Genomic DNA, 24,600 nt, shown 5'->3' with positions numbered 1-24,600 from the left:
ATACAACAGGAAATACACTTCGGGCAAGGCCGTCTACAAGCGGCGGCCGAATCACCGAACAGGCAGGCGCGTTCTCTCGGTTCTGACAAGGGCCGTGGCAAGCATGAAGGATGCGCAAATGCAAATCATTATTGCTACCTGCGCAGTGTCTATCACAGAAGAAATGTCGATAATGCGCAAATGCCCAAACCTAGTTGACAAAACCATCAACTGCTATGCCAGACACCTCCAACGACCCACCCATTAAATGCAACACGGACAAGAAAAAAGAAAAGAAGGGTCAGACCCGTGACTATATACAGCATGAAAGCGCCTACGTCCTATCCAACTTTCGGCGGAGATTTCGAGTGCGCTTCATGAGCTTCTTATACTTCTTCTTCTTCATCTTGAGCTTTCGTTGCCTCTTGACACTTATGGCGTACATATCACGACGCCCCCGGACTCCGTCGGCTCGGAGTTGTCGCTGGGCCATGCGTGCCAAAAAGGTGCGCGGTTGCGCATCATTGACAATGCGAGGGCTGTGCGCGACAATTCGAATCTGACCGTCGGGTTCAGTAGACTCCTCAATAGTGAACATGGCCTTGTAGACGCGGTGATGCGGTTCTTCTTCCACAGCTTCGGCTTCGGCGGTAAGGCCCTCTCCCTCAGCAGCAGACTCAGCCTGGGGCAGAGGTGGGGGGCAGAACGGCAAGAAGTCGCCAGACATGGTATCAACCTGGAGGTACACGCTCGACTCGCTGCCATCTGGGTTTCGGACTTCAAGCTTGTGAAGGCCATTGCCCATTCCTTGGTCCTCATGACCACCAATCGTCAACTGCGCCACGGGACCCTCTAACTGGTCGATAGTATTAGATATCGTGGACATGGTGTCAGACGTTCTGTTTGCCTTTGTTCGGGGGGTGAAAATGGAGGCAAAATGCTCGTCGGTTACGGCTCGCGGCATGGTCTGAGTAATAGAAATGGGGCGATGTAGCGAAAAGAAGCTCGATAAGCCAAGAGCTGCAGGTCAAGCGTCAGTAAAATACCACTGGAGAAACCAGACTCTTGCCAAATACTCTTACCTTCTTGGGAGATGTGGTGAGTGCTAGGGACACTTGGGAGTTTTTTGAACGAGGCACCCTTTTCGGAGGCAACCTTGCTCTTTCGTTTCCTTTTCTCGGTGTTCGTCTTGCCTTCGTTTCGTGAGGTGCCAGAGGCCGCAACAGACTGGCCAGTAGAGATATCGCTCGAGCCATTATCGGATTTCGAGGGTTTGGAGGACGAGTAGCGGCGTTGATGGCCGCGAACAAAGACCGGAACCGTGGTGGCGGCAGCTCGAGCAGTTGAAGCCAGCGACGAGGCCAGCCCCGTCTGAGGAGCGGAGGAGACGACGCGCCGGACCGATGAGGGAAACATGGCCGTAACCAGGTGTTATGAGGGAAAAAATCGAGGAGAGGAGGGGTTTGATGCCCTTGGGCGTCAGGGTTGAGTTCCTGGTGATGTCGATTTGAGGTGTGTATCAAAGCCAGCCGCTGGCCGTCGGCCGGTAAAACACTCGCGAGGCCCGGGCAGAGTGGGCGGCCTTAGGCAGCGATAACGGATGGAATTGGTGTGATCAATTGACCGGTCTGGCTGCGGCTGCCACCTGACCGCTCCCCGACTCCAACACAACAGGCCAGGTGCTAGGCCCCACTCATGAATGATTGACACGCTTGGTCGATATCGGCTTCGTCGTTCCAGATGTCCTTCGATGCTCATCAAGCACTAGCAAGGAGGTCATAGCACACTGATAAATTAAAAAAAGCCCACTATGATGCTGCATTGTATTGCAACGCGAGAGAGAACGTACTCGTTAAGTCTTTCTCGACAGTATTCCACAACGAATTGACTCCTTGGCCAGATTCAACTGCAGACCATATGTACATATGTAGTTACGGTGTAGTGCTACCCACCAGACTTATTTGCTGTGCATCATAGCCACTGATATGTCCGCATGACGTGCTTTTTGTCTGCAAATCTGGTCCCAGAAGTCGGTTACCCCTGGGCCCCAAGACACTAACAACTCACGCAGTCCAGTCAACAAACAGATATCTGTTTCGCCAAGGAATATAGTGAGACCACTGCCCGTATTCGTGACAGAATCATACGGCAAGAATTACACAGAAGGGGCCAAATGGAGCTTCGTCTCGTGGTGCTGGAGAGAGCGTCCCCCACATGCTCTGTTATGAAGACAAAATATATATAGTCTATACGCGGTCTAGATGGTGTAGAGAGACGAAAGAGAAAGAAAAAAGGCAAATAAAGAGCCCGCGGACCATTTCTGACTCCTTGTTCCCGTCCCTTTCTATATATCTGCCATATCCAGAACGAATTTCTGCCCTCAATCGCTGGTAGAAAAAAGAACAGGGAGAATAAAAGCGACAAAATGAAGCAAATGCAGCACTATGTGGGTGGAAGCCGTTCAGACAGCATTGTGGACAAGCTCGACACCAAAACGTCCAGTCTGTATTCCCTCGCCCCGGTCCCCAACATTCTCAAGCCAGTGCTCTACTGGCTGTTGACCCAGCTGAGGTAGCTGTTCCAGCCGATGGAGACAATATTGGCAAACAAGACTCTGTGTTGGAGCGGCAGGAACGTAAAGTTGATGGTCTGAACAAACGGCCACACCATCCAGTTCGTCTTCAAGGCCGGCCACCAGGTCTTCTCGAGGCGCTCTTTGGCGCTGGCACCCTCCATGGTGGCCATACTGCTAAGGAACACACCAATCATGACGGGAGCGAACAAGCTCTGGTCACAGGCAACACGGGCAAGAGTCTCGACTCTGGGGTTTCTGAAGCGGATGTTGCGCGCCAGGAATCCAAACCAGGTGGTTGCAACGGGGCCAAAGACGCCTTGGACCCTGGATTAGTTTGACGGTCTTGCGAGCAAAAGACGGATGCGTCACGTCGATGGAGGATAAACTGGGAACTCACATCCACCGTACAGCGCCATGCGTCCCGTACGGGTAAAGTCATGGCCCTTGATGCCCTTCTTCTCGACCAACTGCTGAGCAGTGATGTCGCCAGTTGCAAATAGCACGGCCGTCGTCACACTCTGAGTGAGCAGGGGGCGAGCAGCCAATCTGGCATTGTACCTGATACCAAGGTCAGCTCCGGGGTGTGCTCAATAACGCTGGAAGAGTGAGACCATCTCATCACATCCTATATCGAGGAAGGGGGAAACTCACCACCGAAGCAGCGAAACAACCATTTTTGCGGGTGTGCAACGTCGCAATCAAGCACGCGAGATTTGGAGTATTGGGCTCAAGTTCAGGAACAAGCAAATTGTCCCGAACGCCTCCAAACTCAAATTTGCGGCAAATGGTGGTGGTTGGTGAAAAATGCCCAGTCGCCACAAAGAACTGAAGAAGAATGGGCGGTCGTGAGCGTTGTTGCGACCACGTAAGAGGATTGTAGATTGAAAAGGGGGCAGAGACGACGCAGACCTCTTGGGAATATAATGAACGAAAAACAAGAAGAAGAAGAAAATAATTGCAATTGGTATCTAGGGGCAAGAAAAAATCTTAAGAGAAGAAGGGAGCGTGGACTTGGGCAAGCAATGTTCGCGGGCTGCAAAGGAGTGGTGGCTTCTGGCACAACACGGCGCAACACTGGACACTGACCGACTGCAATGCAGCTGAGCACTGACTGGAAATGCTTGATCTGGGGCTTTTCTGGGGGTAAATTTCGCCAAAACCGGCGGCGCAGGTAGTTACAAATGTAAACTAATCGACCTGTCAATTGGAACCAGACCCCGTCGACATTTGATTGAAGCCTGGCCCCCTGGCCCTGGTGCCTGGCCACAGCCCAGCTTGAGTGCTGTCGGCCGCTACCTTTAGCCGCCACGCTGCCCGGGGGTGCACGCGGTTGGGCCCTGTGCCTGATGTTAATAAACCCCAGCCTCAAGTGCTCCGTCCAAGTGGCCATGTGACCACGCATGTTTTTTACCGCCATGAATTCCGCTCCTTTGTTCATTCCGGAGCAACACTGACTAATTAATGCTATGCACGTCAACTTCAAGGCTGCTCACTCGCATCTTTTCCTGCTGCATCAATGCCGCCAACCCAATTCTCGCTGTGCGGAGCAGTACATCTTCTCCTAGGCTTTACTTCCCAAGCGCTTTCGACAGCTTTATCAAGTGCTGGGTCGCTATAGGCAATCAATTTTTATGCTCCATCCTATTCCATGCACGAAAAGACGAGAGGCACTTTGTCGATTCAGGAAGCATCCGAACAAGGCCAGCCAGCGCATCAGCGCCATCACCCCGCAAGTAACGCGAGCCTGGATCCATGGGCCGAGAATCGTGACGAAGCCTCGTCTTGCCCCCATGTCGGTGTTCGTGAACGAATGCGGCATGTTTGTCACGTCCCAGCGCCCCATATCAAAGTAGCTCATGTAGAGAGAGCTGATGATCACCACTCCATGCCGCCAGCGTGTTGCCTGCCTGCCCGCTGCCCTAGATGCCGTCTCCTTCTCCCGAGCCATACGGCTTCTGCCTAGCTCCTTCCATTGCAAAACTCCTTCCTCCTGCGTCCAACTCGTAACATTTCGTAACCGACTTGAGGACACAACCCACACATTGTACATTATTACGCGTCCCGTCTCCAACATCGTCCCCCAACCAACACCAGCACCCTCAACCGTGTCGCACAGCACCGTTCGCATGGGGGCTACCAGCTCGTCTATTGGCCCGACCAGTATCAGCATACATACTAAGTTACTATGTACGTACTCCGTAACTTAGAAGAACTACCCCATGTCCGTACCTAAGTACCTAGGTAGGTATCTACTGGCATGGTGGTCACCTAGCAGGGGGCGTGTTATAACCATTCTCTCTGCCTGAAGGAGAGGAGTTTCATCAACGACGACGACGCATTAAAAAAGGAGTTCAAGCACCTGCCCCTCATCTCACTTCGCCGTATAAATCAAATCGCCATCCAGCACCGTCTTCTCATGCCTCAAGCGCCTACCTCATCATTTTGAACCTCACCAAAGCACAGTAGCCAAGGCGACAGACACCATGGCATCTACAACATGCTCAGCCACTAGCCCTCTGCGCATTCTCGCCGCACTTCTCTTCATCCCGGCATTTCCTCTGTGTCTCGTCCATGGCATTCTTAAGCACCATCCCGTTCCGGCTTTGGGTCTCCTGCCACAGTTCTTTTCTATTGTAGCTGCTGCTGTTGTATTAGGTTTCCATCGCAAGAGTGATGACGAAAATGGCGAGCACAGCGTTGAAGGAACCGACCAGCCCCCACGTGAGTATACCCTTCGGGATATCATTGTCCATCCGGTAGCCGTGTTCTGCTATGACGTAGCCCTAGCGTCTGGCTATATGATTGTCTTGGTGTTCACTTGGATTACGACGGAAGGCCCCTCGGGGCTCAGCATGTTGGCTGCGTATGCTACAATCCCGCTACTGGCAAGCTTGTAAGTCATTTACAATGAACTGTTGTTCTACCCCAGCGCGCTAACTCTAGACATGGAAGCCTAATCCACCTATTTCTCGCCCTCCAAGCCGTCTATCATGGACTGGCCATTCACAGCCTCGTCCAATGGGTCGCCTGGCGTGCTGTGCCTCCAAGCTGCCCCAACTGCAATGTTCGCCTGCGCACGTCATTCCCCGATTTCCCGTGGCTCAAGTACTTCCGGGCCCGTAGAGACGGGTACGCCGCCATCCCTGCTATGGAAGAGGATCGGTATCGCGACGAGGCCGACGAAGAGAACGGCATCGCTCCGCGGGAGCCTGAAGCTGTTGACATCATTTCCAAAAATCGCAAAGGGAAGGGGACGGACTTTGGGGATGACTCCACTTGGGAAGGCTAAGGGTCTTTTTTTTTAAAGGAAAAAGTATGGTGAATCGCAATTAGAAGTATTGTTGAAGTCGGGGTCGGTGTTGCAATATGGCTGTTGGTTGGTGTTTGGTGTCGGTGGTTCCCGTCATTCCATTCCTCAAGTCTGTGCTTATATTGATATAGCGTCAAGTTGTAGCTGTCTTTGACACTTTCTCCAAAATACACTCTATTCCCTCGTCCTTTTATACAAATACCTGTCCCGTGTATTCTATGTGTACCCAGCCGTTTTATACCTCCGTCTCAATACCCGGCTGCTTGCTATGATGGTCAAAGAACCCAGACACGCTCTCTTCCACCTTTCCTATCTTGTGCTTCATCCATCTCGCCGTCCTCGGAACCTACGCTCATTAGCATTGTTACGACCAAAGAGTTCACAACCTGGGGGTAGAGAGTATCATGTCTCACCTTCCACTGCATCAAGCCCCGATGCTGCCTATGGAGCGCCTTGTCCCGCCGCTTGTAATCCCTCAACTGGTCCATCAGACCCTGCTTATGCTGTGCACTCCCATCTGGCAATTCCTCCTTTACTTCATCCGACGAACTGTCGCTGTCGCTGGAAGCTTCCTCATCCACTATACCTGCTTCTCTTTCAATCTTGTCCAGGTCTAGATTGTCCCGGGCCGTGTCAATCACCTCGACCACATCGCGGGTATGTTGATTTCGACTTGCCCAGCGGGAATGAGCAATGCCCTTTGCATGGAGGGGAAAAAAGACGTTAGTGGTATTATTCGCGAGAAGCAGCAAAGAAGAAGAAAAAGAAGGGGATTAGTTTACCATTCCGGACAAGAAAGTCAGTTTAACTTTCAGAGTGCCCAGTTTTTCACCGCAGTCTCCTAAACAATTCGCTGTTGCGCGCTCGTAATCACCCTTCCAGATGGGGAGTTCGAGATCTTGTTCCTCTTCGTCGGGGATATCCTTGAGCCAGAGGACGCAGAATGCAGAGACTTTGTCCCCCAGGAAGCGCTTGTCTCGAAACTCAACGGCCATGCAGCTGCTATAGCGCTTCTTGACGGCCAAATGGAGGTCCTGCTCCTTTTTGGACGTCCATTTGCCGCTGCTTCCTATAGGTCGCATTTTGCCCATGCTAATGTCTGTCTTGAGCTTAAGTTTACACGACTTCAGCTCGGGCTGGCAATTTTCGCTGACGGCAATTGGATGTACATCAACAGTGCCATATTGCCAGCCCAAGAGGTTAGAGGGAGCTTGGAGTCGGACGCTGCGCCAGACCATGGATAGTCTGATGCGACCACGACCGACACCACCACTTAAGGGGTACCATCCCATGATTTGGGAGCGGTCCTTGAAAAGCTCCGCGAGGGGAAGATGAACAATCCCTAGAAGGGGGTTGTCTTCGTGAAGTCTTGCATCCCGGACGGAGACAAATACCTCGCTATCTCTCCAGTCTCTAATGAAACGCTCGCATCCAGCATTGAAGAAGGGCTTTGCATTTTGTGGTTTCGTTCGCGTCTTAAATGTCTTGCTGTGGTTGATGATAACGGTGCAGTAAGAGCTGGGCAGTCCATCACCCTCTTCTTCTTCATCACTCTCTTCGTCATAATCTTCAGGCTGACGCTTGTTCAGTCTTTCGACTTCAAGACCAGTGATGTTGTGGATTTGAATGCTGAACAAACCGCTGGGATAGTCATCTGGTGGAGGCGCCGAACATATCATGGCATCCGTTTGTGTCTTCATCTCCTGGATAATTTGCTGTTCTAATTCTTCCTCATCACGCACTTTGATGCCTTCTTTGATCATAAATTCGCGAAGTTTTCGCTCGCAAGTCTCGTCTACCTTTTCTTTGAGCTGTTCCATCGATCGAATTTTGGGATCATGGGTTTGCTTGTCAAACTGGCCTTGCTGAATTCGGGCCTTGGGGAAGTAGCCCACGCTCCACTCCAGCTTTCCAGGCATGTTATCGCCGGCCTTGAGAGCACGGAATCCGTCAGTTCGATGCCAAGTCTTTCCTCTCGATTCCGGGCTTTTCATAAGCTCCTTCAAGCTAACTTCAATACGTCCCAGATCATCGTCCGCCGTGAACCTGTCCGAATCCCATAGTTGAACACGGAGTCTCTCGTCAATATTCACCTCCTCCGGGGTGACGAGGACAAAGCACGTTTCGTCCCAGCAAGGTTCCATTTCACATTTCAAAATGCGCGTACTCCAGAGAACCTTGCCGAACTTGGCCCACCCAACCGACACATAAGGATCGGAACTCGCCTCTCGGATAAGGGGTATTGCCGAGTCTCCCATCTTGAAATCATATCCGCGTTTGATATGTATCATTAGAACTCCACTCGAGACCGTATCTTTCTTGAAATCATCACCCGCCAGGATATCCTTCAAGTCCAAGGTCAGGCTCTTTGGCGCGACATACTCGGCCACAGCGGCATCAATGGCACTCTGAACAAAGTTGCTAATGAGTGGAATATCCATGATATTGAGACCACGACGGCTCAATGGAACACACCGCACGTCGACTTTTGGTTGTCCCATGAAGGTAACTGTACAAAGCGAAAAGAATGGCGGATCCGGACACAGCTGTAGACGCATCCTCATTGTTCCGATAATACCAAGCAAATCTACCCAGACGGGTATCTTGATGTTTCCAGGTAAGTAGAATGCCACGTAGAGATGCATGTCCTTGGTTCTGTCCTTGAGGCTTCGCGAGCTGGACCGAGTTCGATATGCAAACGCCACTTCCAAATTGACGAAATCGCCTTCTTCACCCTCCATTCCCTCGGCGACAGCTTCAACCTTTGACAAGGTCTTGGGATCGCCAAGTTCGCCGGGTTTCTTGAAAGCCGGTGTTTGGCTGCCGTTATTCCCCTCAGAATCGTCCGGCGACGTGAGCTTGCCACTCGCAGTTACAGACTTGCTAGCGGCCCCCGTCGGCAGCCATTGAATGCCCAGTATTCGAATAGATTCACTCCCCTGGCCAATATCCTCGACGCTCACCATCCGAACCAGCTTGGGGAGCGAGGCTTGCATGACATCTTCGAGAGTATCCGACAGGCTGAGGAAAAGGTCTGGGTTTATCAGCGGCCAAACAGCACCCAACACGGAATTGAGCCATATGGTTGTCTCAGTCTCGTGCTTGCTGGTGTCTTTGGCGAGCTGCTGGCGGTGAGCGTCCCAAACCTCATCTTGGAAGATGTTGTTGATTTTGCGAGTGGTATAGTCTCGTACTCCAGCAATCACTGCTGCGGCAGCGCCGGATACTAGTAGGATAGAGAGCATCCACAACTTGTCGCTGCCACTATCAGCTTCGGAGCCAGGCGCTATTTGTTTTCGTTCATGGGAGAACGCTCCCAGAAAGAAGGCAGACAGAACGACAACCGCAAGCCCCGCAAGACCAAACGTCAGCCCTCGATTGTTGATTGCCGTAATGTTTTGATTCAATAAATCGAAATCGGGAGGTGGGAATCTGTGGTTAATTCTCTCGTGAACTTGTTGGAGGTGTCGAGTCTGACTTTGCCAGTGCTCAGCAGAGTCACGTTTTAAACTCAAATCCGTCGCAGATCGCTTCTCGGATTTAAAAGCGGCATGACCCAGGACAGTTTCCTTGAGTGCCTCGTCTGTGAAATCGTGGATAGTGACGGGGAGGTGAGTAACGGGATCCGTCACCTCCCGCTCGGCCCTTTCCTTCCGCCTGAGCTTCAACTCTTTTCTCCTTTGTTTTACATCGGTCGAGGCCGGGTCAACCTGCGAGGTATCTTCGGGGATGGCGACGTGATTGTCCTCATCTTGTTTGGCGTTGTCCTCGCGAGAGGGGCAGGGCGAATGTTCATGCTTTGCCTCATCGGCAGCCGTGACGACAGGGGGCTCTGCGGCGATATTCTCATCTGAGTCACTTCGCATGGACTCTTGTTGTCTGGCAGCCTTCTCTTCGCGGTACCTGGAGATTGTAGGCACAGGTCTGCGAGCGCTGTATGGTGCCTGGTACCGGCGGACATCATCATGTTCGTCCGTGGCCAGAGGCATCATGGCGGCGGCCCTGCGGAGTAAAGCCCTGGCGGCGCGGCTGCGGTGAGACCATGGGTATCAAATCAAGATGACAATTCTAGCAGGCCGTGAATGCGACAGCTGGCATGGACGTGGTTGAACGTTGGCAGAGTTTAGGCCCGAGCAGGTTGCATCACAAATGCCCACAGTATTGCGCGTTACGTCATGAGCTTAATTTCTTGGCACGAGGCATCCGTACCAAATCGGCAGAAGGCGCCATGGGTATTATTTGGACAGGGTCAAACTTTTGGGGGGATGGAAGATTGAGCTACCCAAACCTGCTTTGAGCTCCTTGAATTGAGTCTGTAGAGAGCTCGAGTCGGTATATTTGTCTGCAATTCCTTGAACAGCCTCGAACCCAAGGCAGTATTGATCCCAGACGCACAGTTCAATTTACGCCCGCGCCACACCCATCGTAGTACCCGTGGTGGCTGGTCGGTGCCCAAACAAACGCGAAGATATGGAAGAGAAGGAAGAAAATGAAGCGAATAAACGCCCTGGTATACCTCATCAGCATCTCTCTCCTCCGTCGTATCAAAGCACGCGAGACTCCTTCACACGGATTTTACAGGTGTAGTCGCCATTTGCCATGTCCTGCAACATCACGTCGTAAAGCCACAACCACGATGAACAAAAGTGGGTATTGTCCACTTGCCGCAGAATAACTTACATAGTACTTCCCAAACAGGCACCAAAAAAAGGGAGAAGCTTGTCATCACCTAATTATTAGGAAAAACATATAAAAAAAGACGACAGAGACAGGACTCGAACCTGCGCGGGCGAACCCATTAGATTTCTAGTCTAACTCCTTGGACCACTCGGACACTCTGCCCAATTTCTGGAATGCAGGGGTTCGGACTAATTTGAAGTATATGCCTCTCATGCTAGATTGGATTGATTGCACTACCGGCAACAGCTAGGTGCTGTTGCGGTGGCTCTTACTCATTCTGCACCTAAAAATATTGTAGCATATCTTGTTCCCAACCACCATATATCAAATATGTTTTTTACTACATGTCATGTTATGACCAGGGGTGGCTATCTGTTGCTTGGTCTTGAGTGGTATTCAATGTCAGTTTTTTCACAATTCGGCGTCGGTAGCAATGTAGCATGGAACCACGTGCCGTTCGAGGACAGTGTCCAGTGACTTGCTCAGGGTTTAACACTCTACCCCGTCCAGACGTGGGGGGCCTTTATCCTCAAACTTCACTCACGAACGAGTCTCAGAAACATGCGCTCTTAACCACGTGTTATGGTTCTTAACTTGGTAGGAATTTGCCAGTCTAGGGTAGTTGGCATATTGGCATATATCGGGTCTGGTCTGCTGGCGCTACAGTGACGAATGGGGCTAGTGAGTCAGTGATTCGTTCAACGGGAAGAACAAAAAAAGATTTTTATGCAAACTGACGATGTGGTTGCCTGCCATGTTTCAAACCCGAGACCCGACTTGTGAACGGAGGAAAGGGTTACAACATGAAGTACATTGATACTACAAGACGGCTATTGATTGGAGATGCCAGCCCCTTTGGTCGTGTTTAGCCGGGCGATGCTGTCCAAAAACTCGACTCGACAGTCGAGGCATTCAAGCTCATGATTTATCTCATGAACCTACCCATCCCCTCAAGTGTGTTAAGACTGTGTGTTAAGGCTGCAGCCTTAACACATTCGAGGGGATGCAACGCACCTGTGTTGGAACGATTGACGCTTTCCTCCTTTGGTCTACTGGCATTTTGCGCCGTATCGGCAATTGTCTCATCTCTGGTGCTTAGTTTCATCACCGTCATGATGAGACGGCTAGGGGTCCGAAGATGCCACCCCTCTGGGCAAGGTCTGGTGGCAATGAGAGCAATCAAGACAGCCGAGGGCAACCCACAGCTGAGGGCAAAAAAAAAACAAAAACTAAAAAACATATGAACTTGACAAAGTTTTTGGGGCGGATTTCCGAGAGAGCAAGGCTTGAGGTGCTAATAACAAAGTTGTAGCCAGGACTCGGTACTGGGTCTGGTGTTGTTGGAATGCCGTGGGGGTTTAAATGGGTTTAAATGGGCATGGAGGACTCTTGGTGGTCACGGCCATGATCGTACCATTCATTGATCGCCATTGAGCTGGGATGTGGACGAGGCCATCTTCATGCCTCGCTCCTTCCTTACATCGTAACTACCAGAAATCCCCGATGCGGATGCACTGACGCATGGGAAGAGCTGTGCCCCCTTGGCTGAATATTCAAATACTAAATATTGGAACATTATGTTCCCATGACCAGCCACATGATGACTTGATCGTCAACCAGGCCTCACCATTGACCCCTGCTCCGTACTTGGCTCATACGCAGCGTTGATGCGTGCAACAAACCCGTTCGTCGATACATTCACCTCTAGTCGTTCGCCTATTGTGCAGTCCTCCTGTTGCACTTGAACATTAGTCTGATGAGAAGTGCCGCAAGCGCTTGTACGACTTCGCAACACCGCGATACCGCCTTTCCGGTTTGGCTAACCGCAATAACTTTTAGGTGGACCGGCCCGACCTCAGCGACTCCAATCGTAGCGTCCAATATCGAAGCCGTTTGACCCCTGCCGCGGCCCCATTTGTCACAGACAATCCCGAGCACCTTTTGGGAGGCTTGGAGAAATCGACCTGACGATGGCGCCGTCACCTTGCAGCCATCTGGGGCCCATGTCCAACGTCTCGTTGGCTCAACCCGAATCTCTAAGCGCCCGGAACAGTGGCCCCTCTCCTAAAGAGGTTTGGTGGCCGCCGATGTCATAGTTATTCGACCATTGACGGCCTGAGTCGAGCCAACATTTGCCAGTTTCACACGAAGCCCTTGCGGTGAAAGTGCTTGCCAAGAGAAGGGGGGCTTCCGTTCGATGCGTATTCTGCAGGCGGCATGGGTTTATTGTTGCAGCAAGGCCATGGAACCGGACAGGCGCCTTGCTCGTTATTAAACGGCACCATCAACCTCACAGTTTTGTCCATCGCAGTAGAGTCTTCACTTTCACTTCGGCATTTCACTCTCAAAGGGAATGAGAGCCTTCCTCTGCGTTCCTCACCATGAACGCCTCTTGCTGACATCTGCCTCACATCACCAACCCCGTCAACCTTCGAAACACGCGAGCAGCTCTAACGACATAACGTTGGAGGTTTCGAAGCTAGCCTCACGCATTGACTGTCGCATGCCCCCGTTCCTCCCTACCGTCCCATCTACAAAGTCTCGGCCAACTGACAGGGTCATCGCGGCTTCCGAACCTCTGCAGCGCCTGATCTACGATTCTGAACCGTGCTAGGACTTCTCATACTCTAAGCCGCCTTTTTATCTCCTTCACTCGCCCCCGTTGTTGATCCTGTGAACAACGGCTAGGTATTCCATAGCAGAACCAAAAGTTTCACGATTAATGAGACGCAGCTTTCTGTACTGCTGCTCCCCGGATGCAAAAGATAGCCTGGCAACAGTTCCGCCAGTGTCAGATCCCCGGTTCACCTGTGACTCGGCTCATTCGATCCGCCACTGCCCTGGACAATTGTTCCTGCCATCTCTTGTCGGCATCATTTAACAACCTTGCGCCACTGTTTCCTTCAATACCTATCTACTTTTTTACTTTCCTTCTTGGCAGAGGCTTGGACTTCTTTCCTTTCGCTACTGCTGGTTCAGATCGCTCTCTTTTTTTTGTATTTTGTTCGCGCCTAATTGTGTCTACATTCTTTCCTCGATATTCGCCTACACTAATCGGTTCGAAGATTGGCATGCGGGTAGACTTGGTCAACCGAGAGTTGATATCAGTGTGAAATAATATTGAAGTCCACTCTTTGGACCTGGGCGATCAAGAGAGCCGTGCCTTAAGCTCCGGACGGGCCGACTAATTTTGGGGAAAGCCTGGACAAGAATACTGTATAGATATTTGGTGCTTGTGTCCAGTTCTGTCGCCGGTCGACATTGAAATTATCCTCAAGGCTCGACAAGCGGTCACATTATTCACCATGGCGGGACAATTAGGTTACCGCGAATTAATTCGCAAACAGTTCACTCCTCAAAAGATGATGTTCCACATCCTCTTTTGGACATTTCACTGGGGCATCTTTGCTTATGGATGGTAAGTAAAGAGTCATCAAATACCGATTTGACGCCTTTTCTTTATCCTCCAAAGTCGAACAGTGGTCTAATACTCTGCAATACAGGTACAAGCAAGCTGCGGATGATCGACTAGCCGGCTTGAATACCTTGAAATTCTCCGTCTGGATTTCTCGAGGTGCCGGTCTGGTGCTTAGCGTTGACGGAATGCTTATTCTTCTTCCTGTTTGCCGCACACTGATGCGCTGGCTTCGACCCAAGCTTCGATTCCTCCCTCTCGACGAGAATCTGTGGTTTCATAGACAGCTTGCCTATGCCTTGCTAGTCTTCACCGTTTTCCACGTCGCCGCCCATTACGTCAACTTTTTCAATGTCGAGCAAACACAGATCCGTCCTGTTAGCGCGCTCCAAATTCACTACGCCCAAGCAGGCGGCATTACTGGCCACGTTATGTTGCTGTGCATGCTTCTCATGTATACGACCGCTCATTCTCGTATACGTCAACAGTCGTTCGAAACTTTCTGGTATACCCACCATCTTTTTATCCCTTTTTTGCTGGCTCTGTATACACACACCGTCGGATGTTTTGTGCGTGATTCAGTCGATGCCTTTTCGCCATTTGCCGGAGAGCAATACTGGACACACTGCATCGGATACCTTGGCTGGCGTTGGGAGCTGTGGACTGGAGGCTTTTACCTGATTGAGCGTCTTTACCGAGAAATCCGAGCTCGCCGGGAGACTAAAATCACTAGGGTTGTCCGCCACCCTTACGATGTCGTCGAACTTCAGTTCAGCAAGCCATCATTCAAGTACAAGGCCGGCCAGTGGCTCTTCATTCAGGTCCCATCCATCTCGAAGTACCAGTGGCATCCATTCACCATTACCTCGTGCCCCTTCGATCCATATGTGTCTATCCACATCAGACAGGTTGGAGACTTTACTCGAGCTTTGGGCGACGCGACTGGTGCTGGTGGCGCTCAAGCCAAGCTCTATGAAGGAGTTGACCCCATGGGGATGTACGAAGTTGCTCTGCAGAACGGACAGCAGATGCCCGGCCTCCGAATCGACGGACCTTATGGAGCCCCCGCTGAAGACGTCTTCGAAAACGAAATCGCTGTATTGATTGGTACCGGTATTGGAGTCACTCCTTGGGCGGCTATTTTGAAAAACATTTGGCATCTTCGAAACTCGCCTAATCCCCCTACCCGACTTCGCCGTGTCGAATTTATCTGGGTTTGCAAGGACACCGGTTCCTTCGAATGGTTCCAGACATTGCTGTCGTCGCTAGAAGAGCAGTCCAACGAGGCTGCCCGCATCCCCGGTAGCTCAGGCGTAGAATTTCTCAAGATTCACACCTATCTCACTCAGAAGCTCGATATGGACACCACGCAAAATATTGTGCTCAACAGTGTAGGCGCCGATATGGACCCGCTTACTGAACTCAAATCAAGGACTCACTTTGGTCGCCCTAACTTTAAGAGGCTTTTCAGCACTATGCGAGATGGTATTCTTGATAGGACGTATTTAAGCGGTTTGGAGGGAAGCATGCGAACTACAGTGGGTGTCTATTTCTGCGGTCCCTCCGCAGCTGGTAAGTTGGACCTCAAACTTCATCCTAATACCAAGATCGAGCCAAATGTCTAACGTGTATTCTCAGCTCGTGATATTAAGTCGGCATGCAAGGCTGCTACTGCACGGGAGGTCAATTTCAGGTTCTGGAAGGAGCATTTCTAGATTTTATTTTGGGATTCGTTCTTCCTGGTTTAATGCAGGTGAGGTTATGTACACATCAGGAAATACAAATATGTCATGTTAGGTAGCGGATATGAATTTTTTTTATTTGAATTATGAATCGACATATGTGAGTAGGGCCACCAGTCTTGTGGCAGGGTGTCTTGAGCATTGCCACACTTCTTCCACGTCTCGGTCCGACCTTGTGCAAAAGATATATCACGGATTTGAACCCATTCCAGTCAGTAGCGTTCCCCCTCAAAACTCGTATTCGTGCATGCCACGGTTCCACAGAAGGCACGTCGTCTATCACTACTCGGGGTATGTACAATGACCCCCGAGTTTTACATTTAAACACGCTTGAACAAGAGCCATCCGCCTCCAATCATGCCATATTGGTTTAAATCCTGCGACAAGCGTTGCCTCCTTTCACCATGCATATATGTTCCTGTTCAAGATATATCCAAAGTATTAATCCCCCGAACCAAAACCACCGCCATGGTGCAAATGTCTCATAATTTTTAAATCAGTCTAGTCACTCTGAATCCAAGTATGTAGTCTTCTCTTCGCTGATGCATGTATTAAGGGTGTTTTTGCATATACGTTCATTGCGGTCGGCGTTAGCTTGATGCGTGCATGACTAACGCCTCCCATTGCGGTTACGCAACAAATTATTCTTCGTCGTTTATAAAAGGTTGATATTTCGTGTCTGTTAGCACACGGATGCATGCTTCAGTGTTTTAATGCAACCATATGGTATGCCAATGAGAGATTATTTAATGCGCCATTTGTCCGTTTGGAGCCTGAAATAGTAGATTCATGTTTTCGTTCAAGCCAGTTTGGTGGTTGGCGTGAAATTTAACATCTTCCATACCATGGTGTGTTGCTCTCCAGAATAATTACCTGTCGAGGTGGCTAGTCTCGCTCTTTAGCTTCTTCATATTCTCCTCAGTCAACGCCTCTCCAGAGCTTGGTCCCTGAAACGACGGGGTACGATAAAAGGATGGGCCACCTGCTGCATCGATCAATTTATTCTCCTGAAGCATGCTGGATAATTCTTTCTCGCCTTCCTGATGCCTCACCTGTACATTCAACCCGGGGGCAGCAGGAGAATCAAATGGCGATGGTTCGGGTTGGCCGCTTGCTGTGTTAAAAGGCCTCGGCGTCATGGGGCTGCCATGAGGTTCATCCTGGACTCTCTGCTCGGACTCGGTAGCTTGTTCTTCAACCCCAACATGAGGAATTCCTGCATTGTCGCAATGTTCGCTGATCTGAGAGCAGTCGGAGGACTCCTCAACTGTTACCGATACCTTGCGTCGCGACAGACACCACCGTATAAGCATCCTCTCGAGTATGTTCATAGTCACTGGCTTGGCCAGGTAGTCATCCATGCCGGCCTTATTGCACTTTTCCCGGTCACCATGGATGGCAGATGCCGTCATAGCCACAATTGGGACATCCTGCAGCAAAGTCTTGTATGGAGAGTGGTGACGCAAGAGGTGTGTGCACTTGTATCCGTCAATAATTGGCATCTGCACATCCATCAATATCATGTCTGGCTTCATATTTTGGCCTCGGGAAGTGGCCATCAGGTACTCCAAGGCCTCTTTGCCATTCCATGCTGCAGTGACCTGAAACCCAAGTTTCTGAATAGTCTTTATGGCAATCATTTGGTTTACGGGACTGATAGGTTTTGTCAGTAAATTTCTGAAGCCTTTTCAGTTGCATTGGTGTGGACAGAATTGGAGCTTACTTGTCTTCAACGACCAGAATATGTGTCTTAGCACGTTCAGTTCGAGGCATGTCTTGATCGACACAAGGAGGAGTGCGTACGGAAAGGCGGCGACGAGGAATTGACGAAGATATCCCGATCCCATCAGAGCCCGTAGATGTGCCCCCAACCTGCTCATACTCAGAGCTATTACATGATATACTTAGATCCGACTGCAATCGATCTGGAATAGCCCCACTCTGGACCGGGTGAGATTTTCTTGGGCCGTGAGGCTTGTTGAAGGGAATCCAAAAGGAGGCCTTCGTTCCGCTATCAACAGTTGATTCCAAAATAATCCGTCCATGCATCAAGTCCAAAAGGTTCTTGCAGATCGTGAGGCCCAGTCCGGTGCCGCCAAATCGTCGGGCCGTAGATGCATCACCTTGGCTAAAAGGCTGGAAGAGCCTCTTTCGTACGTCTTCTTGAATACCAATACCAGTATCTTCAACGACAAACTTGATGTTGATCGAGTCAGATGTTTCAGACTCTGTGGTGACCGAGAATCTCACATAGCCTTGGTTTGTAAACTTGATACTGTTCGTTAGCAGGTTTGTGATTATTTGCCGTACGCGTCCGGGGTCACCAATGACAACCATGTCATTTTCAATATCACTCCCAATGTCTGACTGAAAATCCAGATTCTTTCGTTCGACAGCAAACCGGAGCATTCGCACGACTTCCTTGACAACTAATGACAGAGAGAATTGAACTTCCTCAACGTCCAATCGGCCAGATTCCACCTTGGAAAAGTCGAGAATATCGTTGATGACTGTTAATAGAGACGTGGCTGAGCTCTGAATATTATCAATATAGTCTCTCTGTTCCTCATCTAAATCCATATGGCTGAGCAGCTCGGCCATGCCAAGAACGCCTGTAATTGGTGTCCGAATTTCGTGGGACATGTTGGCTAGAAATTGACTCTTCAATCTGTTGGCTTCCTTGGCAGCAGCCTCATTCGCCACCGCCTTTCGCTTCTCCCGCGACTGCTTCAATAAGGCCTCTTCTCGGTCGCGCAGTTCTGTAACGTCCATAATGACACCAATGACTCCTTCTATGGTACTATCACTTGTCGTTTTGCCGTCGTGAGTCTTTTTGCCGTACATAGGAAGAAAGCGAGTCCGGTACCAGCGGTCATCTAGGCCGTGTTGTTTAACATCCTCGGTAGTACGTCCTTCCAATATGTCCTCGATGGGCTGCAGAAAGTCTAGCTGCTCGCCTTCCGGAAGCTGATCCACAAGTCGATTGAAGACGGTGTGCATATTCTCTCCGATGTACCATCGACTCGGGTCGTGAACGTCCTCATATGTGTGGTTCCATATCAAGGCGCCTTCGAGCATATTTACGCGGCGGCTCGGATCTACAGTGAAGATGGTGACCTGAGAGTGAGCAATGACGCTTAGGAGCTGTTGGCGAGTTCGCTTGGCATCAAATTTGGTTTCAATGCTCTCATGAACGTCGGTGCATGTGCCTGTATGACGATGATTAGCATTGCCCCGTGCTCTCCCACCAAAAGACTTCTACAATTCGTCTTACCGAACCACTTCTCGATATGACCACTATCTTTATTTCTCACCGCCAAGGCGCGACCCAGAAACCACCTCCATTCGCCTTCTTTACTTCGACAACGGTATTCCGTTACAAACGGTTCGCCAGTCTCCAGCGACCGCTTCCATCGGGTCAGTGCTTCGTGTCTGTCGTCCGGGTGAAAGGGCATCTGCCACTCCATACCAAGACACTCTTCCGGCGTAAGGCCTGTATACGAATACCACCGAGTGTTGAAGAAGTCGTGAAGTCCATCCGGGGAAGCCGTCCAAACTAACTGCGGCATTGTATCACAAATCAGCTTGAAACGCTCGTCATCTCGCTCTTTTATTTGAGTGATTTGCTCCGTGATAACCGTTACATCTCGGCCCGTGACCACAGCTGCTAGAAATTCCCCGGTGACATCGTCCCGGATTGCTTCGCCAAGTACGTCGTGAATGAGCTTCTTCCCGTCGCGGTCTACTAATCCAACGCGCATGCTCGCAAATGGGAATTCTGTGCGAAGGAGAATAGAAATGGGGTATTCAGAAACGTCTAATTTTCTAGTAAAGCTCTCATCCCATAGCTCCCATTTCCGTAGAAGATCAAGGCCGTCGGCACAGTTATCTAAATCGGCATCCAGAGATTGCAGCTGTCTCGCGGCTTTGTTGGGAAAGATGACGCTGCCATCTTTCCATATGGCGAGGATGGGCATCTGGGTGTTGTCAAGCAAGGCGTCCTTCATGAGGGTTATCTTTTGCAGCAGGGATGGAGTGCTCGAATGCGAGGCAAGCGACGGCGGGCCCATAGGAGGGAATGGGCTTGATGACATGGTGACGATGCCTGGGCTATAAAAGGAAGGTGAATTCGAGTCGCGGCTTGACGCAACGGACGATGGGGCTGAAATAGCAATTGTCCGTCGATCAGCAGCTTCCAGGACGCTCGGCTTTGCAACAAGTTTCTTGGTATTAGGTGGTGAAGACGCCGCAGAAGTGGTATTTGTAAATGTGAGAGTGAAGAAGGTTTGCTTATTTTCAATTTCCCAAACGGTTATAATCATTTTAGCAAATGCTTGGTACTCGGAGGCCCTGGCCTTATACCGGCTGTCATAAGTCGTCTTATTCATGTCCTTCCTGCTGACTACTACCTCAATGACGGCGTCCTGGGAAGGCAGAGCCATCGGAGGACAGCGAGGCTCAGTGGCAGGGATCGGTGATGAGTCTAGCGTAGGAGTCGCATCACCAGGGTTTGCTTGAGGGACTTGAGGTTGCTGTGCATGAGACGCAGGCGGACGAACACCAACTTCCTGCACCAGACTATCCAAAAAGGACTCCCAAGTTATCCAAACCGGCCTGCCATCCTGCAACATGTCGATCCCGATTTGCGATAAAGTTTGACCCCGAAGATGTTCAAGCGCGGCGGTAGCATCATCTTGTGGCGTTGTCTCGGATGTTAGGCCCATCATGCGGCCCATGGCCTCGTTTGCTAGAACCACTGTTTTCAAGTTGTTTAAAACAATGACAGGTACGGGTAAATACTGCATCGCGGAAAATGCCAGTTGGCCGGGGGTTATCGAGGGGATAGGAAGCCGCAGAGGGCTTTGCGATTGAGATCGCCCTCCTTGGTGCGCAAGGCTGAGGGGGTCCCGGAGGAATCGCCGGCCGTCGGAAAGGCGAGGGGTTTCATCGTGATGAGTCGGCGTAGCGTACAATGCTTCCAGGGCAGGTCGCTTTGGGTCACCGTCGACGAGCGGGATGGCGTGCTCATGTTGTTGTGAGACTTGATCCGGTGCGGCAATCGGAGCGACCGACGCAGCTATGTCAGGTGAGGCAGCATTGCCCTCTACCAAATTCTCGGAAGCCATGATACCTCACACCGGCGTTAGCACATGGAAGATGCAGCGACTTTGGGACGGTCCGCGACCGCCCTCGATCGTGGGAGCAAATCTCTCGGCCACTACGGTGAAAGTATCTGCCAATTTGGTCGTATTAAAAATATGATCTTATTCGCTGGTGTAGCGGTCGAAGGATGCTTCAGATTGTCGTCGACACAATATAAACCACGCACCGAACTGAAGTCGTATATAACTCGGACAAGCGCAAGTAATTCAACAGCGATGAGATGTGTTGGCGGCTGTGTAACTATTAGAGGCGAGGGGTTGAGATTCGAAGCGTTTGGAAATGGGAATATATTGCTGGTCGAAACTTTGCAGAGCTTGGTATTCGAGGCGCAGCAGCAGCGGTAGCAATAGCAGCAGTGGTGCTTGTGGTTGTGGTTTTGTCTCGAGGTCGATGGATCGATGGCGGTACTGGAATGCCGAGTGATGTGAACTAGGGCCACCCGGGCATCTGGGCGTCTGGGGAAGGCTCAATCTCAGCCAGCCTCGTGGACGCGGACACTGACAGGATGGCAACCCGAAGAAATGTTGGCGCCGATGACGAGTGTCTGGCAATAGAGCCGGCTCGCAAGTGTCGATGGAAAGGAAAAAGGAGCAGGAACAAGTGTGGTTTCCATGCTCTGAAAGACAGGAACAATGCCCATGCGTTTTCAGACGCCAACCGAACTCTGCATGTGCACCATGGCATTCTCGACGGCATGGGAGCGAACGACCGGGATCCTGGACGGCCCTGGGGATGGCTTGTACCACCGGCGGTAGCTGAGAGCCTGAGACCATGACCAGGTGGACCGGGTGGAGGAGCAAGAGGGTGGTGGCGATGGAGGAGGGGGTGACGGCAAGGACGGCGTGGTGGTGTGTGGTGGTGTGCGAAGAAGAAAAAGAAGACGTGCATGAGATGGAGAACGGGCACAACGCGGGCTCGCAAGCGTCCCGAGCTCAAAGCTTGGCCCCTCAGTGCTAGCAGCAGCCGGGTCCCAACAACCAGGTCCCAGCAGGGCATCAACTGCCAGCCGGCCGGCCGTCGAGTCTGGTTTGGTGAAGCCGGGCTCGTTGTGTCAATTTTCTTTGGCACGGCTCTTATTACTGGCGGCGGCTGCTGCTCCTGCTGCTGCATAGCCAGGCCCGGCATCAAAGTGCTGTGACCACTTGTGCACATGCAGCAACAAGAGAACAGCCATACACAGCGCAGCCATACAGCCGGCAGCCAGCGACCAGCGACCAGCGACCAGCGACCAGCCGATGGACGTCAACGGTCAACGGCCAAACAGGCATTGGCCAAGCGCCCGGGGCAGCTGAAATGCTCAATCTGATCGGTCAACTGTGATCCGACTGGGTCTGGACTTTGACGTCCAGGAGCACGCACATTGCAAGGTCACGACAACCACCTTCAACGTCTGGCCATGATTGATATAGAGAACTCCGTTTGTACATGTACACCATCTATTGTGTGCTCCGTACGGTTGACTGAATCCCTACCTCCTCCGGCACGTGTCTCTGTGCCTTTTTTCCGCCCCGAGGAGAAAAACAAGAGAGAGAGAGCGAGGGCGTCTCTAGATAGCGCCTTTTTCTGTCTCGCCAGTACCGAGTACTACATCAACAGCATACGAACCCATCTTGTAAGCTGGCATGCTACTTTAGCCTCGTGGAAATATAGAACTACTACCTTGCGGCACCAGCTAACCCATACGCTTTCTGTTATAGTTTGAATGAACCAGACGGCCTGTCGATTTCGAGCTTCGGTTGATGGGCAGATCAACCAACGCCCTGTACACTCTTTCTTGATTGCAGAGTACTGACTGTACCACGATGAATTAATTATCTATCTACAGTACGGAATACACTTGAGCACAGAGGATAGTCCAGGCCCGGGTTCTAGGTCCCAGGTCCCAGGTTCCATGCCCCAGCTCGCCCACACAGCCCGACTTTGAAGGCTGGCTGCTGCATTTGCGCGCTAGGCCGCGCCCGATTTTTTTTATTTGTGATCAGGGCGAGTTCCGGCTTTGCCCCAGGCATGGTCCAGACAGGTCGACAAAGCTGTTACCAGGTGGCTGCATGGAGCGCTATTCCCAGTCTCCCAGCAAGTAGCCTCGTGTCGTCCGCAATTGATCCAAATCGTGACACAGGGGCCGACATGAACCACACCTCAACAGTCCAACAAGGGGAAAGGACCCTGCGAATACGGCTACATGCAGACGCTGGCGGGTGACATTTGAACCTCTCCAAGATCATGGCCATATGGAGTAGATGCCGCCAGGTCGAGATTCCATACAGGCCTACGTCCAGAGGCGGTGTGTATATCCTCACGACCATCAAGGAGTTTTTGGTATCAGCAGGTGCAGCCAAGAGTGGCCAAGCAGCCATCAGAGAAAGCACATTCTTCCTAATATTCCAATCTTGGGCGTGGCTGAAGTTAGCGCACGGAAAGCATCCGTCCGTCCACCACCCACCATTTCGACTCCTCCGCCCTGCTCGCCCTGTGGCCAGATGGAAATCAGTTCTGAAGGGTCCGCAGAAGCAACTAGCGGAGAACGGGCACCAGAGGCTAGAGCCACCGCCTTCATCACAGCAGCGTGGCCCATCTCTCGAAACCCGTAACTACGACAGGGCGTAACCACTTCCAGCCCAATGCAGTATAATAATACTTCGGACGTAGTACAGACATGCCAAGGTGAAAACAAGACTCTCTGGCTCCTGTTTGGTCTCAGACTTGAATCATGTTTTGCTTGCATTGCAATGCGGGTGATGCGGACAATGTCGTTTAAAGTTATAAACAAGACTCAGTGCCCCTCCGTCTTGCCCTCCCATGGCCCGGCGATGGATCTTCGCAACAGTTCCCATCTCTCCAAATACTATTCCCTTGAGCATGGACCTTCTGGGTCCGGAAGAGATGGATACTCCTATTTTGGCATTCCGGCGCTGTACATGGCGGGTCTCGGCGGCAGGGCAGATCTAGACTTCTCCCCAAGGCACGGAGCAAACGGGCCACGGGACATCATCTCTAGCAGATGTGGACATCAGGCCGTCGGCTCTTCTTGCACCTATTCAGTAGATCAGAAACAAGCAACGGGAGCAAAATCCACCGATTAACTGTACATGTGGCTCTTCTTTCGGTCTGATACTGCCAACCCACGCAAAAAAAAAAAAAGTTAAAAAAAAGTTGAAGTGAGCTGGGGAATTTCACCAACCAAAGTAAGTATCTAGCCAAGATCAGCCTAAAGGTCCGGACCGATTTGTACGACTCCTTGACGACATTATGGCCGCTTTCATCTAGTTGCTGCAGTTGGATGCACATGTCATTGATGTGAACTACTAGGTACCTAGGTAGGTAGTTGTACAATTCCGTGCTGGTGGCACACGATTCAACTTGACAGTAGCAATTTTTTCTCTGCTCTTATGCAGCATTGTGGAATGACTGCAACCAACTATCCGTACCGGGCCAGGCACAAACCCGCGAAGGGGACAAGCTGGCGAGTAGTAGTCTGACGACGTGCATGCAGTGTCAAGCATGGAAGAATGAGATGTCAAACAAACCATGGTCCAGAGAGGGATCTCGCGCCTTTTTTTTTTCTCTTCCGCTGGGGGCGTGGTGTTGTTGTTATTGGTCTTGCCCTACTTTGGATTGTGCCTGGCAGCAAGACTCACATATCAACTTCTCTAAAGCCACAAGCTAGTCTACAGCAAGTCAATTGGATGCAATTGGTGGACGGAGGACGCCCCGAAGTTAATCGGCCAGGCTGATA

At 51.1% G+C, this 24,600-nt stretch overlaps 6 protein-coding genes and 1 non-coding gene across 7 annotated transcripts; 2 read left to right on the top strand and 5 right to left on the bottom strand.

The window, feature by feature from the left end:
* Nucleotides 1–313: 313 nt before the first annotated feature.
* On the bottom strand, nt 314–1,395 carry G6M90_00g058290 (mitochondrial 37S ribosomal protein mS38; the record flags this gene model as incomplete). Its single annotated transcript, XM_014688919.1, has 2 exons — nt 314–999; nt 1,062–1,395. 2 exons carry the CDS (start codon nt 1,393–1,395, stop codon nt 314–316), a joined length of 1,020 nt encoding a protein of 339 aa, XP_014544405.1.
* Nucleotides 1,396–2,526: 1,131 nt separating this feature from the next.
* Nucleotides 2,527–3,228, bottom strand: SYM1 (the record flags this gene model as incomplete). Its single annotated transcript, XM_014688918.1, has 3 exons — nt 2,527–2,870; nt 2,952–3,112; nt 3,206–3,228. The coding sequence occupies 3 exons, from the start codon at nt 3,226–3,228 to the stop codon at nt 2,527–2,529; spliced, it is 528 nt and encodes a 175-aa protein (XP_014544404.1).
* Nucleotides 3,229–5,037: 1,809 nt separating this feature from the next.
* On the top strand, nt 5,038–5,843 carry G6M90_00g058270 (uncharacterized protein; the record flags this gene model as incomplete). The annotated part of the gene is made up of 2 exons (XM_014688917.1): nt 5,038–5,447; nt 5,498–5,843. 2 exons carry the CDS (start codon nt 5,038–5,040, stop codon nt 5,841–5,843), a joined length of 756 nt encoding a protein of 251 aa, XP_014544403.1.
* A 256-nt stretch (nt 5,844–6,099) lies between these two features.
* Nucleotides 6,100–9,853, bottom strand: mug190_1 (Meiotically up-regulated 190 protein; the record flags this gene model as incomplete). The annotated part of the gene is made up of 3 exons (XM_014688916.2): nt 6,100–6,210; nt 6,278–6,562; nt 6,647–9,853. 3 exons carry the CDS (start codon nt 9,851–9,853, stop codon nt 6,100–6,102), a joined length of 3,603 nt encoding a protein of 1,200 aa, XP_014544402.2.
* Nucleotides 9,854–10,624: 771 nt separating this feature from the next.
* On the bottom strand, nt 10,625–10,706 carry G6M90_tRNA00000061. Its single transcript has one exon. It is a non-coding gene; the product is annotated as a tRNA-Ser (tRNA).
* A 3,143-nt stretch (nt 10,707–13,849) lies between these two features.
* On the top strand, nt 13,850–15,584 carry Nox1 (NADPH oxidase 1; the record flags this gene model as incomplete). The annotated part of the gene is made up of 2 exons (XM_014688915.1): nt 13,850–13,962; nt 14,048–15,584. 2 exons carry the CDS (start codon nt 13,850–13,852, stop codon nt 15,582–15,584), a joined length of 1,650 nt encoding a protein of 549 aa, XP_014544401.1.
* Nucleotides 15,585–16,570: 986 nt separating this feature from the next.
* On the bottom strand, nt 16,571–20,827 carry dhkJ (Hybrid signal transduction histidine kinase J; the record flags this gene model as incomplete). Its single annotated transcript, XM_014688914.1, has 3 exons — nt 16,571–17,354; nt 17,425–18,910; nt 18,976–20,827. The coding sequence occupies 3 exons, from the start codon at nt 20,825–20,827 to the stop codon at nt 16,571–16,573; spliced, it is 4,122 nt and encodes a 1,373-aa protein (XP_014544400.1).
* Between the last annotated feature and the right edge of the window lie 3,773 nt (nt 20,828–24,600).

This window comes from Metarhizium brunneum, chromosome 3, assembly GCF_013426205.1.
Source record: "Metarhizium brunneum chromosome 3, complete sequence".
Taxonomy (NCBI): Eukaryota; Fungi; Ascomycota; class Sordariomycetes; order Hypocreales; family Clavicipitaceae; genus Metarhizium; species Metarhizium brunneum.
This window is presented reverse-complemented; position numbering and strand designations above follow the sequence as displayed.